At 47.0% G+C, this 19130-nt stretch overlaps 2 protein-coding genes across 3 annotated transcripts; one reads left to right on the top strand and one right to left on the bottom strand.

Annotated features, from left to right (window-relative positions):
* Window positions 1–10954: 10954 nt before the first annotated feature.
* LOC127348015 (acyl carrier protein 2, chloroplastic-like) lies at window positions 10955–12136 on the top strand. The gene is made up of 2 exons (XM_051374132.2): window positions 10955–11456; window positions 11675–12136. Exons 1-2 carry the CDS (start codon window positions 11292–11294, stop codon window positions 11813–11815), a joined length of 306 nt encoding a protein of 101 aa, XP_051230092.1. The 5' UTR covers window positions 10955–11291; the 3' UTR covers window positions 11816–12136.
* A 486-nt stretch (window positions 12137–12622) lies between these two features.
* On the bottom strand, window positions 12623–14284 carry LOC127349394 (uncharacterized). Of its 2 annotated transcripts, none has more exons than XM_051375134.1 (2): window positions 14058–14284; window positions 12623–13909 (listed from the first exon to the last, which is right to left on the bottom strand). In XM_051375134.1, exon 2 carries the CDS (start codon window positions 13851–13853, stop codon window positions 12807–12809), a length of 1047 nt encoding a protein of 348 aa, XP_051231094.1. In that variant the 5' UTR covers window positions 13854–13909; window positions 14058–14284; the 3' UTR covers window positions 12623–12806. The 2 variants fall into 2 exon arrangements, with proteins under 2 accessions (XP_051231094.1, XP_051231095.1); XM_051375135.1 differs by having other exon boundaries at window positions 12623–13905.
* Between the last annotated feature and the right edge of the window lie 4846 nt (window positions 14285–19130).

Genomic DNA, 19130 nt, shown 5'->3' with positions numbered 1-19130 from the left:
TGCTAGAGTAGCACATAGATAGTAGTGATACAAACTCATATGAATCTCAATCATGTAAAGCAGCTCATGAGATTATTGTATTGAGGTACATGGGAGAGATGAACCACATAGCTACCGGTACAGCCCCGAGCCTCGATGGAGAACTACTCCCTCCTCATGGGAGCAGCAGCGGTGATGAAGATGGCGGTGGAGATGGCAGCGGTGTCGATGGAGACGCCTTCCGGGGGCACTGCCCCGCTCCGGCGTGCCGGAACAGAGACTCCTGTCCCCCAGATCTTGGCTTCGCGATGGCGGCGGCTCTGGAAGGTTTCTGTGGGTTTCGTCGAACGCCTCAGGGTTTCTGATCCAGGGGTTTTATATAGGCGAAGAGGCGGCGCAAGAGGGCTGACAGGGGGGCCAAACTATAGGGCGGCGCGGCCCCCCCTCTGGCCGCGCCAGCCTGTAGTTTGGTGGGCCTGTGGCCCCCCTCTGACCTCTCTGGTGTGTTCTGGATGCTTCCGGGGATTCTAAGATCTTTGGCGTTGATTTCGTCCGATTCCGAGAATATTTCGTTACTAGGATTTCTGAAACCAAAAATAGCAGAAAACAGGAACTGGCACTTCGGCATCTTGTTAATAGGTTAGTTCCAGAAAATGCACGAATATGACATAAAGTGTGCATAAAACATGTAGATAACATCAATAATGTGGCATGGAACATAAGAAATTATCGATACGTCGGAGACGTATCAAAGTTCACCACACAAAGGACACATAAAACACAAGATAAGGTTCAACGTAATATAGAAGATAAAAGGAGGACACAAGCTTTAACGGAATGATAAAAAGCAAATGCTTGTGCCCTCAAACCTCCCTAGCAAATCCCGTGCAAGTCCTACTAGACCTTCTTCTCCCCCTTTGGCATCAAGACACCAAAAAGGAGAAAAGAAGCGATGCTACAACGTCCCATGAGAGCTCACTCATCCTCCGTCTCTTCATCGTCCTCCGTCTCTTCATCTTCTTCAGACTCGGCGGGCTCAACATCATCATCACTAGGAGGGCACCGACGGCGAGAGGGACCGGGAAGACCAAGCTGTTCAAACTCAGTCACATTGCCATGCTTGGAGAGCCATTCTTCTTCAGGAGTGATGACCTCCTCAGATCCACTTTCAACAGGAATATCCAACTTGCGCATGATAAGCTTTGTGTTCCTCCTGTCCATTTTCCGCTCCCTATGAGCACGACATCGACGCTCGTTGATGTCAGACTTGAGGCAGAACATCTTGGCCAACTTGGCCTCTATGCGAGCAAACCAGCCATTGTCAGCAGGAGGTGCATACTCAAAATCAGAGTCTTCTTCAGCAGAATCCTCATCATTGGGAAGACGAGGAGGGTTGTCGTGAGTCTTGACCTTGAGATCCTTAGCCTTGTGAGGCACCAATACTACCTCATCAGAGAGTATGCCATATCCAGCATCGTCCCATCGTGAGCATATGAAGCGCATGAAGTAAGGGGCAAAAACAGGAGCCTTGCGAGCAATAATGCATGCCCAAAACTCATTCCACAGAAAGTCCATCACATCAAGCTGAAGCCCAGAGTCACGGTGCTGATGAGAGAGATATAACAAGTTCCCAATGTATCCATAGATCTGATCAACACAACCAACCTTGGGATTAAGGACCTCTCGATAAATGCGGAGGAGGATGTCATACACCGGGCGAAGGAATTTCTGAGAACCATATACCACTTCTCCTTCAAGATAGAGATCAGCAAGGAGAGCCTTCTCAATGGGCTTGGGAGTGTTGTGAGCTCTAAAATATCCATCTGCATTGGCTGGGAGCACAGGATAACTAAGGCAAGCTGCAAATTGGTCCCAAGAGCCATGTAGCAAGCGACCCTCTGTCATCCAAGTCATAGTCTTGGCATCATCAATGTCAACATACACTGTGGCAAAGAATTGCCCAATCACATCCACACTGTAAGGCTGCTCGAACTTCATAAGAGGAAAGAGACCAAACTGCTCACAAATCTCTCGAGCTTCTGCAAAGTATTGGGCATGTTTATCCATGTGAGAAAAGTTGATGTGATGCATAGGAGCGACTTTGTAGGTGGCATGAGCATAGAGATCATCAAAAATCTTCTCTTGATACTTAGTCCAGAACAGCTCAGAGCAATTGGTGGCCTTGGGAGTGGTGTAGATGACGGTCTGACGCAGTCGAGCATACTCAGTATCGGGCCACTTCCCAACAGGCATGCCTCTTAACCTCCTGATGAGATTAGCTCGAGGTTCAACCGGAGCCATGTTCTTCTCCCGACGAGACGACTTCTTCACAGGAGGGATTTCAGCTTCAAAGTTGCTCGGTAAAGCCCGTTTTCCTGGGTTGAAGCGATGAGGGTCACCACCTGCACCTGTGATAGCAATGGATGGAAGAAGCATAGGATAAGGTACACTAAAACACAGCACATTATGATAATCAAAGCATGGTGAATGAAGTGTTTAAGATTCAACAAGAAAAAGGCTAAAGACGATCTGGGCACAGCTTCACCGGCAGTGCCGGGGAGGTACGGGCGGCAAGCAGCCGGCCCGACCGGCAAAGGCCGGTGAGAGGCGGCAAGAGCCGCCACACCGGCGAGCTTGGTGGGGAGGCGGCGGCAGTGCCGGTCAACAGAAAAAAATGCCAGATCTGCTCTAGACTCAAACATTGTTCCTCAAACTTTCACAAAACCATGCTCAAGGTTATCTACCTCTATGGCAAAACTTTCGGAAAGAATCGTCCACCCATCTTTCTTCTAGAGAGGTCTACCCAATCTAGAGAGGGAGAGAGAGGAGGAAGACTAACCGGAGGAGGAAGCCATGGAGGGGAGGGGGGCCCTGCCCGGATGAACCACCCAGAGGAGGGAGGAGAGCCCGGGCCGGCGGCTGGAGGGCAGGGCGACGGCGGCGGCGGCTGGAGTCGGATGGGAGGAGGAGACACGCGCTGGGGAAGAAGAGAGCAGTTGCCCTAACCCCCTGGCGGGTCCACTACTTAACCCACGCCGACACCGGCAGTGCCGCCCAGCCGAGGCCGGCAGTGCCGGCCCCACCGGCAGTGCCGGTGTGGGCACGCCGGCAGTGCCGCCGAAGCAGCCCACTGCCCAAAAACCCTCGAAAAAATGCTGAGTTTTGGAGTATGGAGATAGATATGGTTTCTTTAGGAAATATGAGGCTTAGGATAGATACGCCAAACTGTGAGATGGTACATGATCACTCATTTTTGCAAATAAATCAAATGAGGGCCAAAAATGAGTGATTTCCCATAAACAAGGAGATGTCAAAAAAAATCCAATGAAAATCCAAACAACTCCAACTCTTCACAAAGAAGAGTGTGGTGGCCTAGGCCACCATATATGAGTGATGTGACATGGCACCGCGAAGATATATCTTGGGTCCAAGTCACTACTCATCATTGAAGCTCACATATCAACATATGATATTAAGAGAATGATTTCTTAATGTTGGCATTATGGGGGGAGGGATAGCTCAATAATTTAAACCGCACTCCCCCTATTTCCATGCCCACATCTAAACCAAATAAAGTTTTGAGACGAAGGTGTGTTTGCAAGATGGTCAAGCTATACTCCTTGAATCGATGATATTTAGCTCATTCCTCAAATAAGTGAACCTTGCTTCATCAAGAGGCTTCGTGAATATATCGGCAAGTTGATCTTTGGTAGGAACATAGATAAGCTCAATATCACCACGGGCAACATGATCCCTAATGAAGTGATTCCGGATCTCAATATGCTTCGTCCTTGAATGTTGCACCGGATTATAGGCAATCTTGATGGCACTCTCATTGTCACATAATAGAGGCACTTTGTCACAAATGACACCGTATTCCTTTAAAGTTTGCCTCATCCATAACAATTGAGTGCATCCACTTGCGGCGGCAACATATTCGGCTTCGGCGGTGGAGAGAGATATGCAATTTTGCTTCTTAGAAGACCAACACACCAAGGACCTACCAAGGAATTGGCAAGCCCCGGAAGTTGATTTCCTATCATCCTTGTCACCCGCCCAATCCGCATCGGTATATCCATTGAGAATAAAACTTGAGCCTTTGGGGTACCAAATACCATATCTTGGGGTATCAACCAAATATCGAAAGATTCTTTTGAGAGCCATCATGTGGCTCTCCTTAGGAGAAGCTTGATACCTTGCACACACACCTACACTCAACACTATGTCCGGTCTAGATGCACAAAGATAAAGCAAGGATCCAATCATGGAGCGATATACCTTTTGATCCACCTCTTTACCATTGGGATCAAGTGCAAGATGACATTTGGTAACCATAGGAGTGGCAACACCCTTCATTTCGGTCATCTTGAACCTCTTGAGCATGTCTTGGAGATATTTTGCTTGATTGATGAAGGTTCCTTCTCTTAATTGCTTGATCTCAAAACCAAGGAAAAACTTCATCTCTCCCATCATAGACATCTCAAACCTATCGGTCATAAGCTTTGAGAATTCATCATTGAAAGCTTTGTTAGTAGAGCCAAAAATAATATCATCAACATATAATTGGCACACGAAAAGCTCCCCATTGACCCTCTTAGTAAAAAGAGTGGGGTCGATTAGCCCAACATCAAACCCACGGTCTACCAACAATTCCTTAAGGTGCTCATACCAAGCTCTAGGAGCTTGCTTGAGACCATAAAGTGCTTTATCAAGCTTGTAGACATGGTTAGGAAAGTTGAGATCCTCGAACCCCGGGGGTTGCTTAACATACACCTCTTCATGCAAAGGACCATTAAGAAAAGCACTTTTCACATCCATTTGTTGAAGCTTAAAGTTATGATGCGATGCATAAGCAAGAAGGATACGGATGGACTCAAGACGAGCCACGGGAGCATAGGTCTCTCCAAAGTCAATCCCTTCAACTTGAGAGAAACCTTGAGCCACCAATCTTGCCTTGTTCCTCACAATATTTCCAAACTCATCTTGCTTGTTCTTGAATATCCATTTAGTGCCTATAACATTGCGGCACTCCTTTGGCTTCTCTACTAAGGTCCACACTTTGTTGCGCTTGAAGTTGTTGAGTTCCTCATGCATAGCTTCCACCCAATCCGAATCTTCAAGAGCTTCAAATACTTTCTTGGGTTCCACTACGGAGATATAGGCATGATGATTGCTAAAGTTAGCCAATTGCCTTCTTGTGGAGACTTTTGCTCGAACATCACCTAGGACCTTATCATGAGTGTGTCCACGAATTTCAAGGGTCCTATCTCTTCTTGCTAAACGACGGGCCTCGATCTCCTCCTTGGTTCTTCGTGGCCTTGGAGGTGTCACTTGATCATCTTGACCATTTGGGTCCCCGTTTTGACCTTCAACTTGAGCTTCCTCAATTACTTGAGGTTGCTCATCCTCATGTGCTTGATCTTGAATGTTGAAAGGATACTCATCGGATCCATCATGAATCCGTGGTTGATCTTGTTCTTGATCTTGTCCTCGATCTTGTCCTTGATCTTGTCCTTGATCTTGCACACAAGGGGGAGGGTTTTGTTCTTGTTCTTGGGTTGGTGCCTCATTTGCTTCACTTGATGGGGTTTGTTGATGTTGAGAAGATGAGGGCTCCACCGTGGTAGAGCATAGTCCTTCCCGAGACGCCACACCGTGTCCCTCAATGGGGCGGAAAAATCCCACACCCATTCTTACTATGGCATCTTGAGGTATTTCATCACCTGCATAAACATCAACTTGCCCCACTTGGGAGCCATCATTTTCTTCGAATTTCACACTACAAGATTCAATGATAATCCCGGAGGATACATCAAAGATTCTATAAGTGTGAGATTCGGCACCGTAACCAACAAATATACCCTCCAAAGCTTTAGGAGCAAATTTAGACAAACGAACTCCTTTGATTTGGTAGAAACACTTACACCCGAACACCTTGAAGTACGAGATATTAGGCTTGTTCCCGGTGAGTATTTCATATGGAGTCTTGTTCAAGCCCTTGCGGAGATAGAGCCGGTTGGAGGAGTGACATGCGGTGGAGATGGCTTCGGCCCAAAAGTTATAGCGGGATTTATACTCCGCCATCATAGACCTTGCCATATCCATAAGAGTCCGGTTCTTCCTCTCCGCAACACCATTTTGTTGAGGGGTGTAAGCGGAGTATTGATGACGAATCCCCTCATCACTAAGAAAATCATTGAGTGTGTAGTTCTTGAACTCGGAGCCGTTGTCACTTCTTATTGCCATAATGAGGAGGTTGTGTTGGCGTTGCACCTCGGTAGCAAAGTCAATGAATATTTGTTGAGTCTCATCTTTCGTCTTGAGAAAGTAGACCCAAGTGTATCTTGAGTAATCATCAACAATCACCAAGCAATGTTTCTTCACACCAAGACTTGCATGAGTAACGGGACCAAAGAGATCCACATGAAGGAGCTCCAAGATCCTCTTGGAAGAGATGATGGTCTTGCTTGGATGCGGAGAGTCATGCATTTTGCCTTCAACACAAGCCCTACAAACACGATCTTTGGCAAAAGACACATTTTCCATTAGTCCCACAATATGGTTCCCCTTGTGAAGACTTTGCAAAGTTCTCATGTTGACATGGGCTAGGCGGCGATGCCACAACCAACCCACGTCCGCCTTTCCGAATAGGCACATCGCACTTGACGTGGTGGTCCCCGAAAAGTCCACCACATACAAGTTGTGTTCGCGATACCCAACGAATGCGACTTTTAGAGTCTTGCTCCACAAGAGGACCACAATATCATTATCAATAAAGACGGCGAAACCCATCTTGCCAAGGGCGGAAACGGAAAGCAAATTGTAACCAAGGGTTTTGACAAGCATGACATCCACAAGAGTAATGTTGTGTGCAACCACAACCTTGCCAAAACCCAATACCTCGGATGTAGAATTATCGCCAAAGGAGACGGTGATATCATTTATGTTAGGCCTCAACTCCTTGACGAGGTTCTTGCCGCCGGTCATATGACTTGTACATCCACTATCAAGTACCCATTTTGACCCTCCGGCGGCATAGTCCTACATGAGATCAATTCTTGGATTTAGGTACCCATTTTTCAATGGGTCCTCTTTTGTTAGCAACAAGGGTCTTTGGGACCCAAATAGACCAAGCAACATAACCATCATATGGACCAACATACTTAGCATAAACATCACCATAATAATCTTTAAAGAGAACATAGTGAGGATTATCTATTCCCGCACCATCATCATTAATGGTGTTGCCCTTTCGGGTTCACCATTAGCTTTCTCATGTGCGGGCTTGGTCTTTTTCTTGTTTGCCTTTTAGCCTTGGCATTGAAACCAAGACCCTCCTTCCCATTGTTTGACCTTTGCTTACTCAAAAGATCATCCAAGGAAAGTTTACTTTGGGGAGAGGAGGTCCTAGCAAGTTCATCTTTCAACCTAGCATTTTCCTCAATAACATTTGCATGATCACATGAAGGAGTAGAGGAGCTAGGCACATCATATGAGGCAAGCCTAATTTGAAGTTGCTCATAAGACTTGGATAAGAGAGTGTATTCACTCTTCAAAGCTTTGTGAGCTTTGTCTAGTTCATCTAGACCTTTCACAAGTTTCTCATGATCAACCTCAAATTGGGCCTTTTCCTTTTTAAGCACTTTAGACTTAGCCCTAGCAAGATCTCTAGCTTTTGTGAGCTTGTTAATTTTATCTTGAGGCTCTTCAAGAGTTTCTAGCCTCTCCTCAAGAGAGGCTATAGTTTCTTGACTTTCCTCAAGAGCATTTTTAAGAGCATGGATTTCAAGAGAGTCTTCTCTCTCTATTTGACCCTTTTTCTCAAGCATATCACCTTGTTGAGCTATACGAACCATGAGGCTAGAAACATGCTTCTTAGTGTTACCTTGTAGGTTAAGAATGAAATCATCAAACTCTAGCATTTCTTGTTTCACTTTTAGACTATCATCATCAACCCCTAGATCACTAGATAAGTTAGGCATAGAGGGGTTAGGGGATGATACCTCGGAGGATTTAGCCATAAGGCAACTTTCTTCCTCCACATGAATGACCTCATTGGGGGATTCACTTGGTGATGAAGAGTTAGTGGAGAGGGAGGCAAGAGCGACCAATCCATTAGAGGTTGCATCTTCTTCATCATCAACATCATCATCTCCGGAGGTATACTCTTCTTGAGTTGATAGCACAATAGGTGTGTCCAATGAGGACCTTGCCATGAAGCAATGTGCATTCTTGATATGAGGATTCTCATTGGGAGATTCAAAGAGAGATGAAGAGGGTGTGTTGGTGGTGGCGATGGCGGCCAATTCCTTTGAGCTTTCTTCATCTTCATCACCACTAGAACTTTCAACTTCATCGGTAGAATATTCTTCCCTTGTTACTAGCACAACTCTTGAGGGCCTCTTGCCCTTCTTGGTCTTGTTGTTGTAGAACTTCTTGTTGAGGGGCTTTGAATATTTGCCCTTTGAATCTTTGCTCTTGTCCTTGGGAATGAGCCTCCCATTATGAAGCTCTCTATTCTCATAGGGGCATTCGGCAATGAAGTGGCGCTTGTCATCACAATTGTAGCATGATCTTGTCTTTGGACCAAAGCTTGTGAACCCACTTTTGTTGTTCCTCTTGATGTTGTCTTCCTTGGCCTTGGAGGGATCAATCCAAAACGACTTTGCATGGAAGGCCATGTGGTCATGGTAGTGGCATTGCAAATCTTCCGGATAGGTCATGCTCCAAGATGCCCTATAAGATTCTTGAGGAGTCACTTCATCGACGGAGTTGACCACCAAGGCAAGGTTGGAACCTTTTGCCATCCCAAGAGCACGATTGCGAGAATCATGAGAGGCTTCCTCAAGCACCTTGAGAGCTTGCATCTCGTGCACGACTTGTTGAGAGGTGAGAGAGGAATAGCATTCCCTCCCCACAAGAGTCTTGACATCGATGGGTACAAATGGCATCATGCATTCAATGTACTTCTCCTTGATCCAAGAGTCATTTATGTGGGTGGCACCAATAAGCCGGAAGGCATCGGCAACGGTGAGAAGTCTTCCATACATATCTTCATGATCTTCATCCGGTAGCCTCAAGAACCCTTCGGCTTTATTCTTGAGAGCATTATACTTGTTCCTCCTTGTGCTCTCACTTCCAATGCAACTCGCGGTCAAACCATCCCAAGCTTCCTTGGCGGTGGTGTAGTTCCGAACACGATGCAATTCCTTTGTCCCCACACTTGATTGAATCATGTGCAAGGCGGTGTTGTTGAGTTGACTATCAATGGCTTCTCTTCTAGTCAAATTGTCGGGGTTGTATGGCTTGAAGCCCACCTTGATGATTCTCCATAATTCATTGGAGGCACTACAAACATGAGAGCGGAACTCAAATTGCCAAGTATCGAAATCCTCAATAGAAAACTTAGGTGGGTCGCCCCTAATGTTCAAATGAGGCATGGGAACCGGTATATCGGGTGATTGGAAAGGTGGAGGTACTCGATTGTAGCTCTCACTTTCACTAGTTCCCTCGGGAGATGCAATGGGGGATTTGATAGTGTTTAAGTTATCACCTTCCACGGGTTTGGTAGATGAGGGTAAGTCCGAAGCCTCTCCCTCATGTAACACACCCGTGTCTTTAACCACTACACTAGGAGCCTTGGGAAGGGCCGGAGCCAAAAGCTCGGCAATCATCTTTTTCATGCTTTCCATTTGGGCTTCCATGGAGGACTTCAACGAATTGAAGTCTTCCACGGAGACCATCTTGGCGGCCCCTTCCGAGGACTCCTCGTCCGGCATACTCTTAGGCGGTTAAGCCCGAAATAAGAGCCGAGGCTCTGATACCAATTGAAAGGATCGTATGCCGCACCTAGAGGGGGGGGGGGGGTGAATAGGTGCTAACCAATTTTTAGTTCTTCTTCAAATTAGGCTTGACACAAATGGTAAATTCTCTAGATATGCAACTAAGTGAATTTCCCTATATGACAAGGCTACCAACTAAGCAAGATATATCTAAGCAATATAGAGAGAATAGGATAGAGGTAACCGAGAGTGGAGCACGCGATGACACGGAGATGATTCCCGTAGTTCCCTTCCTTTGCAAGAAGGTACGTCTACGTTTGGAGGAGTGTGGTTGCTACGCAAGCCAAACCAACAGCCACGAAGGCTTCACTCAGATCTCCTGTGAGCAACGCCACGAAGGCCTAGCCCACTTCCACTAAGGGATTTCCTCGAGGCGGAAACCGGGCCTTTACAAAGTTCTTGGGGCACACATCCACAACCAAATTGGAGGCTCCCAAATCTGTAACAACACAACAAATCAACAAGCATACATCAACAACAACAACTAGGGATCCAAAGAGGAGCACTAGCAAGGGGGCCCTCAAGCATAAGAGGGGGAAATGAAGAACGCTTCGGTGAGGATGTAGATCGGGGTCTTCTCCTTCGATTCTCCAAAGCACAAGTGATTTGGGTGGTTGAGGGAGGAGATCTGGCGATTTTGGAGTTCTTGGTGGCTCAGCAATGGAGGATGAAGTTCTTAGGGTTTGAGCAACCTTCCAAGGTAAGTGAAGGGAGGTATATATACCCCACCTACTTTTCTCGCCCGTTGGAGAGAAGAAACGCCGGCGTTGCCGGCCTTGAGACGCCAAGAAGTGCCAGCCACTCCCGGCAGTGCCGGCCTTGAGACGCAAGGCCGGCCACTTTCCCGATACGGCAGATCGACAGACAGTGCCGGCAGCAGCCGGCCAAAGATGCCGACAGTCTGGGAGTGCACACCGGCAGTGCCGGCCCGGAGTTGCCGGCAGTGCCGGCCACGGCCAGGTGGCAGCTTCTTCCTTCTTTTCTTTTCTTCCTTTTTGAGTGGGTCGAGATTTTCCGAGGTATCTTTTCCATAACTGTAAACCACTTAGCACACGGTTAAATTGTCACCGGTGTTGTTAACAAACACACAAAACTCAGAGATCATGAAATGTTCTTTCATTAGGGTTAGGGTTAGGTTTAGGTTTAGGGTTAGGATTAGGATTTAGGGTTAGGGTTTAGGGTTAGGGTCATGATTTAGGGTTAGGTTTAGGGTTTAGGGTTATGGTTTTGGATTTAGGCTTTTGCAGCTCCCGTGTCAGCAGCTACAGTTGCATTACTTGAAGCCTCCCCAGTTTAGGGTTTAGGGTTTAGGAGAGCTATTTTTGCACCTCTATAGAGTTTTAGCGGATATGTTAGAAATGCTCTTAATATACATTCTTGGTATTCTTCCTTGGGTCTCCCCTATACACACAGTAAAATGCTCCGAATATCTCCAACTATATCTATGCTTAATGTAATTTTATTGATGAGATGTTAGTGAAGATCCATTCTCAAGTTCCAGTTCTTGAGCAGGCCAAGCAGGACACTATTGACAAGGTTTGTGGAATAGTGAAGAAGCAACTAGCCGTCGCTCAAGACACGCCTGTAAACGGGGAAACAATGTTCGGCGACCTTGGGGCTGATTCGCTCAACACGGTAATCTCATCGACGTGATTGTTCAACATCACCTTTGACTACTTTATTGGCGTACTCCACTCTCTTTTTTCAGTAATAATAAGGTAGTACATCTTGTGTAGTCTTGCGTATCGTTCCAATGTATAATGAATGAATCAGTTCTAGACACTGAGTGCTAGCTGATTCAACCGCTTCTAATCCAAGTGTCGCATCCGGTTACTGTTATGAAATGGGTGCAGTTTGAAATTGTGATGGGTGTCGAGGAGGCATTCGGTATCACGGTGGACGAGTCGAGCGCCCAGGAGATCAAGACGGTGGAGGACGCTGCCACTCTTATCGATAAGCTCATGAATCGTGATAGACAAGGAAGGTTGAAATGACGGCACATTTTCGTTTCTCCGACATAGTTTTGAGGGGTGCCCAGTTTAGCCTTTGTTGTTGTATATACTTACTCTTTGTAAGCGTGAACCGGCGTGCGCGGTACGATCCTCCTGGCTAAAAACTAAGTTAGCCGGACTCTATCTATATATGCAGAGGTTGTCTGTCTGGATGCTATCCCGTACTGAATAAAACAAGGGAACTAGTTCCTCCCTGAGGCATGATTGCTGGTCTTCTATTTGTGTCACTCGAATGAGTATGGTTGGAGTACTTCAGAACAAGAACATTTGTGTCTATATACGTCAATATATTCCTCTTTGGATTTTTTTTTTCACGGCCTAATTCGCATTTGACATTATACGTGGGACATGAACCCCAAGTGAAACGATCAATCAGGAATTGTCGGCATTTGGAGCTGATGGATTGGTTTGTTCATGCAGAACTACTTATCCTTTTTGGTACATTTAATTAGTGTTGCAGTCACCCATCTGTATATAAAAACAGGCTAATATGTTTTGGTGGAAGACACTTTCAGAATCTGCAGATCAAACCACACTTGAGGCTCAGATGTTCATGTATCTATATGTTGAGATAATATGGATGCCATGCTTTTGAACTTTTACTAATCTTAATAAGCTATTCTCATATTGCACTTTCGGTCAGCATGCTTGCGGAAGACAGTACCCACATGCAGTGCAAGCAGGTCGATACTCCAGGAAGTTGTCGATGCTGCACGTAGGTGTAGCTTGGAGGGTCCTGCCCTCTGAACAGCTTGCCGAAGACCAGCCCACATACTACATTGGTTGTCAGCGGTTTGTCACCTACGTACTTTTTTATTTGTATTGCTTTGTAAGTTGAGACACTCATGTTGTGCCAACCAATGTACTATGTGTAAGCTAGTAATGGCCAGTAGCTGATGCAACACATATTCTCTTGAAGAGCGCATAGTCATCTTTTTGATGTTGCAATATACTCCTACAAGTAGTGAAATAATCACAGGGGTTTGACGTTTCCACTGACGTTGTAGCGCACGGACTTGTGTCTGATGATATGGAGGCTTCCTGTGCCTGCAGGATCATTGATAATCTCCACCCCAGCGAGCACCACAAGGCTGTCAGCTTTCTTGCGGTGCGTGTGCTCCGACGACGGCTGCCCCTGAGTTCTCCGGAAGAACTTGGAAACGCAGAGCTTGCTTGAGCCAAGCGGCAGGAGGTGTGACGCTGTGAGTGTCCACCCCTCCGGCGGCCGCGGCGGCTGGTCTTCCCAAACATGCAGCAGGGGGAAGACCCGACTTGGCAGTACCGGCCGCTCCTGCTGGAGATCAACGGCGCAGAGGTGCTCGTCCTGAGCAGAAAAGCCGAACCAGAGGCCGCGCTCGGGGACGTACTCGGCGCGGCCTCTGAAAGGCAGCGCCCAGCAACCGATCTTGCTCCACCTGCCGCCGTCCGTGTCGAAGCTGTACGTGCCGGCGCCGAGCGTCGACACCCAGATGTGCGAGTCGTCTACCACCGTGTGGGCGGCAAGCGCATACGGGTCGTACGCCTCCTCCACCCCCAGCTTGTAGGGGAAGTAGGTTGGGTCGCTGCGGTCGATGTTCACGGTGGGGAGCGGCTCGCTGCGAGACCACCGCCAATCCTTGAGGCGGAGTCGCTGGAAAGGCTGCAGCTGACGCGACCGGCCGGGCTCGCGCCCCAGGACGTACAACTCATCGCCGACGGTGAAAGAGATGGAGCTTGGCATGGGGTAGGTGATTGGACTCATGGCGCGGATGGCCCTTAATGAGCCGTCGTAGAAGAGGGTGCGGCCCTCGTGGTCGGTGGCAATTACATCGTTCTTGATGGCCATGAGGCTCATCCACCCAGGGCAGGGCCAGTCAAAGGATACGGCGGCGGGAGGCATCCGACCGCGAGCCGGCACTGCTGATCCGGCAGCGGCAGCGGCAGGGTGGAACAAGCCTGCCGGATCGATGCGGTGAAGGTTCAAGACCGGGCGGCGACCGCTCAATTTACTGACCACCAGATTCACAAAAGGGCGATTCATGGTTACTTGTCAAACACGGACTGAGCAAGAATCTGACAACTCCTCTTCCTTCCTTCCTGATAATCAATCAATCAATCAAAGAGGAAAAACAAACAAACAAACATGGTCTAGTTAATCGTTGGTCTTCTATCGATCCAATCTAGTCGCAAGATCCAGTAATAATCAACTAGTAAGAAATAGAACCCGATTGAGATCTGAGCGTACCTGGTGACTATCCCAGAACGAACCTGCGTCGATTGGAGACAGGTGCCGCGATGCAAACAGATTAGCAAGTCCTCTTGATATAGTGGCGGCGCCCGGAGTGTCTTTTTTTTCTTCTTTTTGGAGAGAGAAACGGAGTCATGAACGGAGCAGTTCTGCCAATTCCCAATCCGCTATTTTTGAAACAAGTCCACCTAACCCCTAAGGCATGTACTAGTTTAGACAGATGGTGGTGTATGTAGTACTAATACATGTCATATATAGACGATACTATAGATAATATGTGTACAACAGTCTGTTTGTAAGTTGCCTACACCCTCCATACAATAGCAAGATCGCAGTCTGTAAGCTGTCTGTAAGAATGCTACAGACTGTCTGCAACTTCACAGACAGTCTCACTCTCTCCCCTCATTCTCTTTCATCCACATCATCAAAAGCCCATATAACCACCACTTACAGACAGCTTAGTCATACATGCCCTAAGTATTAGGTTTAGGGACCCTAACCCTCCCTAACTATTAACTAGAACACATAAGAGCATTTCCAATGACCGCGCCAAATCGATCGCGTGCCAGCACGCGCCGTAAACCGCTTTTGGACGCGGATGTTTTGCACTATCCTAAGCGCTATAGTTTGGGCTTCGGCTGCAAACTTTACTCCCGCGCGTCCCCGCCCCACCGCCAAATCCTCACCTCCACGCGGCCGTCGGTGCAATTCCGGGGGTGGACGCATCCCCCGACACCCCTCTGACCCTCCCTACTCTATTCCACCAACCGCCGGCACGACCTCCGACGTGGCGCGGCCGAATGCGCCAAACCCTAGTGGTGCTGCTCACAACGGTAACACCTCTGCATGCGCCCTCTTCATCCCGTCGCGCCCGCCGCTGCACTCTAGCGCCGCCGCCGTGCAGGTGGCCGCCTAGCGCCCGTCGCCCACGGCGGGTGCCGACAAGTCGCCGCCGAAGAAGGGGAAGTCGTTCGCTACTCGGCGCGTGCATCAGCCTCCGTCGTCGGCTCCATCAAGCAATCATCCGCTGCCATTGTCGCCTATTGGAGATATGCCCAAGAGGCAATAATAATGTGGTTATTATAATATATCTTTATGTTTATGATAAATGTTTGCATACCATGCTATAATTGTATTAACCGAAACATTGATACATGTGTGTTATGTAAACAACAAGGAGTCTCTAGTAAGCCTCTTGTATAACTAGCTTGTTGATTAATAGATGATCATGGTTTCGTGATCATGAACATTGGATGTTATTAATAACAATGTTATGTCATTAGATGAATGATATAATGGACACACACCCAAATAAGTGTAGCATAAGATCACGTCATCAAGTTCAACTTGCTATAAGCTTCCGATACATAGTTACCTAGTCCTTCGACCATGAGATCATGTAAATCACTTATACCGGAAGGGTACTTTGATTACATCAAACGCCACTACGTAAATGGGTGGTTATAAAGATGGGATTAAGTATTCGGAAAGTGTGAGTTGAGGCATATGGATCAAGAGTGGGATTTGTCCATCCCGATGACGGATAGATATACTCTGGACCCTCTCGGTGGAATGTCATCTGATTAGCTTGCAAGTATGTGACTAGGTCACAAGAGATGACATACCACGGTACGAGTAAAGAGTACTTATCGGTGACGAGGTTGAACAAGGTATGGAGATACCGATGATCGAACCTCGGGCAAGTAGAGTATCGCATGACAAAGGGAACCGGTATTGTATGTAAATGGTTCAATCGATCACTAAGTGATCGTTGAATATGTGGGAGCCATTATGGATCTCCAGATCCCGCTATTGGTTACTGGTCGGAGAGAAGTCTCAACCATGTCTGCATAGTTCACGAACCGTAGGGTGACACACTTAAGGTTTGATGTCGTTTTAAGTAGATATGGAATATGGAATGGAGTTCGAATTTTGTTCGAAATCTCGGATGGGATCCAGGACATCACGAGGAGGTCCGGAATGGTCCGGAGAATAAGATTCATATATAGGAAGTCACTTTCCAAGTTTGGAAATGATCCGGTGCATTTATGGAAGGCGCTAGAATGTTCTAGAACCTTCCGGAAGAAATCACCATGGAAGGTGGAGTCCCGGACCCTAACCAGCCAACCAAGAGGGAAGGTGGAGTCCATGGTGGACTCCACCATCTTGGCCGGCCAAGAAGGAGGGAAAGGGAGGAGTCCCTGTCCCTCTAGGTTTCGTCCATACGGAAGTTTTTGAATTGGGGTCTTATTCGAACACTTTGGGCAAACCCTAGGGATTCCACCTATATAAAGAGGAGGAGAGGGAGGGGCCGGCCACACCAATGCAGCCGCACCCCCAAGGCTCCCAGGTCGGCGCCCCTCTCCCAAACCCTAGCCACCCCTCTCCTCCCACCTCTCCCGTAGAGCTTAGGCGAAGCCCTGCCGGAGATCTCCACCGCCGCCGACACCACGCCGTCGTGCTGTCGGGATTCCGAGGAGGATCTACTACTTCCGCTGCCCGCTGGAACGGGGAAAAGGACGTTGTCATCAAACCAAACATGTGACCGAGTACGGAGGTGCTGCCCGACTGTGGCACCGTCAAGATCTTCTACGCGCTTTTGAAAGCGGCAAGTGATTGTCTTCAGCAACAACGAGATCTAATCTTGTAGGCTTTGGAAATCTTCGAGGGTTATTCTCATGATCTTCTCGTTGCTACCATCTTCTAGATTGGATCTTGGCTTGTTGTTCGTTCTTGCGGTAGGAATTTTTTTTGTTTTCTATGCTACGAATCCCATCAGTGGTATCAGAGCCGTGTCTATGCATAGATTGGTTGCACGAGTAGAACACAATGGTTTTGTGGGCGTTGATGCTTTTGTTGTCTTTAGTTCGTGTACTTTGCATCTTGCGGGATGGTGGGATGGAGCGGCTTGGGCTAACTTTACATGACCGCGTTCATGAGATTTGCTCCACGCTTGACATGCAACTTGTATTACATAAGTGGCTTTGCGGGTGTCTGTCTCTCCCACCATAGTGAAGATTCAATCTACTCTTTCTATTCACAGCACTAGTATCACCGTTGTGGTTCATGTTCGTAGGTAGATTGGATCTTACTCGAAAACCCTAAACCACGTAAAATATGCAAACCAAATTAGAGGCGTCTAACTTGTTTTTGAAGGGTTTGGTGATGTGATATGGCCATGATATGATGATGAATATGTATGAGATGATCATTATTGTATTGTGGCAACCGGCAGGAGCCTTATGGTTGTCTTTAAATTTCATGTTGAAGTATTATTTCAAAGTAGTTGTAATAGTTGCTACATGGGAGAACAACCATGAAGACGGCGCCATTGACCTTGAAGCTACACCGACGATGATGGAGATCATGCCCGTTGATGATGGAGATCATGTCCATGCTTTGGAGATGAAGATCAAAGGCGCAAAGATAAAAGGGCCATATCATATCACATATGAATTGCATGTGATGTTAATCCTTTTGTGCATCTTGTATTGCTTAGATCGTGACGGTAGCATTATAAGATGATCCCTCTCACTAAATATCAAGATAATAAAGTGTTTATCCTTAGTATTCACCGTTGCTAAGACTTGTCGTTTCGAAACATCACGTGATGATCGGGTGTGATAGATTCTACATGTGCATACAATGCACGCGGATACTAAGGTTGCATTGCCGAGCCTAGCATGTACATACATGGTCTCGGAACACAGGATACTGAAAGGTAGAGCATGAGTCATTTGAATGATATGATGAACACTTTGAGTGTTCGCCTTTGAAGCTACATCTTTTCTCGTGATGATCGGAATTGGTGTAGTGGATTTGGTTCGTGTGATCACTAAGACAATGCGAGGGATGTTGTTTTGAGTGGGAGTTCACCTAGTTAATTTTAGAATTAATTTTTTTAACTCAATTTATCATAAACTTAGTCTAAACTCTTTGCAAATATGTTGTAGATCATGGCATCCCCTCCATCAATTTTAACCAGTTCCTAGAGAAAGAAAAGCTTAAAAGCAATGGTAGCAACTTCACCGACTGGTTCCGTAATATGAGGATTTTCCTCAATGGTGGAAATCTGCAATATGTGCTCGAAGCACCCCTAGGTCCCCCACCACCACCTGCAGTATCTGAGGATGTAAAGAATATTTACGAGACTCGGGTAACTCGGTACTCTCAAGTTCAGTGTGCCATCCTGTGCAGCCTAGAGGCGGAGCTCCAAAAGCGTTTTGAGCACCACGATCCTTATGAGCTGGTCCATGAGCTAAGAACTTTTTTTAAAACTCATGCGGCCGTGGAAAGCTATGGGGCCTCGAAACACTTCTTTGGCTGTATGATGGAAGAGGGTAGCTCCATTAGTGAGCACATGCTCGCTATGTCCGGGCATGCGAAGAAGCTCAGTGACTTGGGGATAATGATTCCTAACCAGCTGGGTATTCATCATGTACTCCAATCACTGCCACCTAGTTACAAGAACTTTGTGATGAACTACAACATGCAGAACATGAACAAAGAGTTACCTGAACTCTTCTCCATGCTGAAATCTGCTGAGGTAGAGATACGAAAAGAGAACCAAGTGTTGATGGTCAACAAGACCACCAGTTTCAAGAAGCAAGGCAAACCTAAGAAGGGCAACTTCAAGAAGGGCGGCAAGAGAGTTGCTGCGCCTCCTGAGAAGCCTAAGGCTGGCCCTAAACATGGTGTTCGATGAAGTGCCAGAGAGGTAAACAACATTTATTTTTATCAATTTTTTAGTTTAGATGCATACATTGCTGGAGAGCCATGAATTTTATTGCAATGTAGTGTCGATGACGCGTCTTTCATGGACGCGATGAATGTTTGATCTTCATTCGCGAATGATGAAATTGTTGAAGAGGAGGAATATGACGATGTCGATGAGGAAGGAGAGGGGTTGATTGGACCGCGCCCTACCGGTTAGTCGATAAACTACACCATAGCGGAGGACAAGTTGATGAGGACATCCCTACCTCACTACTACCTCCGTCATTACCAACTGAAGATGAACCTGCTGTGAAGCTCAAGTCCAATGAAGTTCGTATTGGACCTATTACAAGG

The sequence above is a fragment of the Lolium perenne genome, chromosome 4, assembly GCF_019359855.2.
Source record: "Lolium perenne isolate Kyuss_39 chromosome 4, Kyuss_2.0, whole genome shotgun sequence".
In the NCBI taxonomy this organism is placed as follows: Eukaryota; Viridiplantae; Streptophyta; class Magnoliopsida; order Poales; family Poaceae; genus Lolium; species Lolium perenne.
Note: the sequence above shows the minus strand (reverse complement) of the source record. Positions and strands in the feature narration are given on the sequence as shown.

Bases quoted from the DNA above. Each gene is read 5' to 3' on its own strand.
- LOC127349394 (XM_051375134.1), bottom strand. From the start codon at position 13,853: ATGAATCGCCCTTTTGTGAATCTGGTGGTCAGTAAATTGAGCGGTCGC.
- LOC127348015 (XM_051374132.2), top strand. From the start codon at position 11,292: ATGTTAGTGAAGATCCATTCTCAAGTTCCAGTTCTTGAGCAGGCCAAG. The intron at 11,457-11,674 runs GTAATCTCATCG...AAATGGGTGCAG, and splicing joins GGGCTGATTCGCTCAACACG to TTTGAAATTGTGATGGGTGT.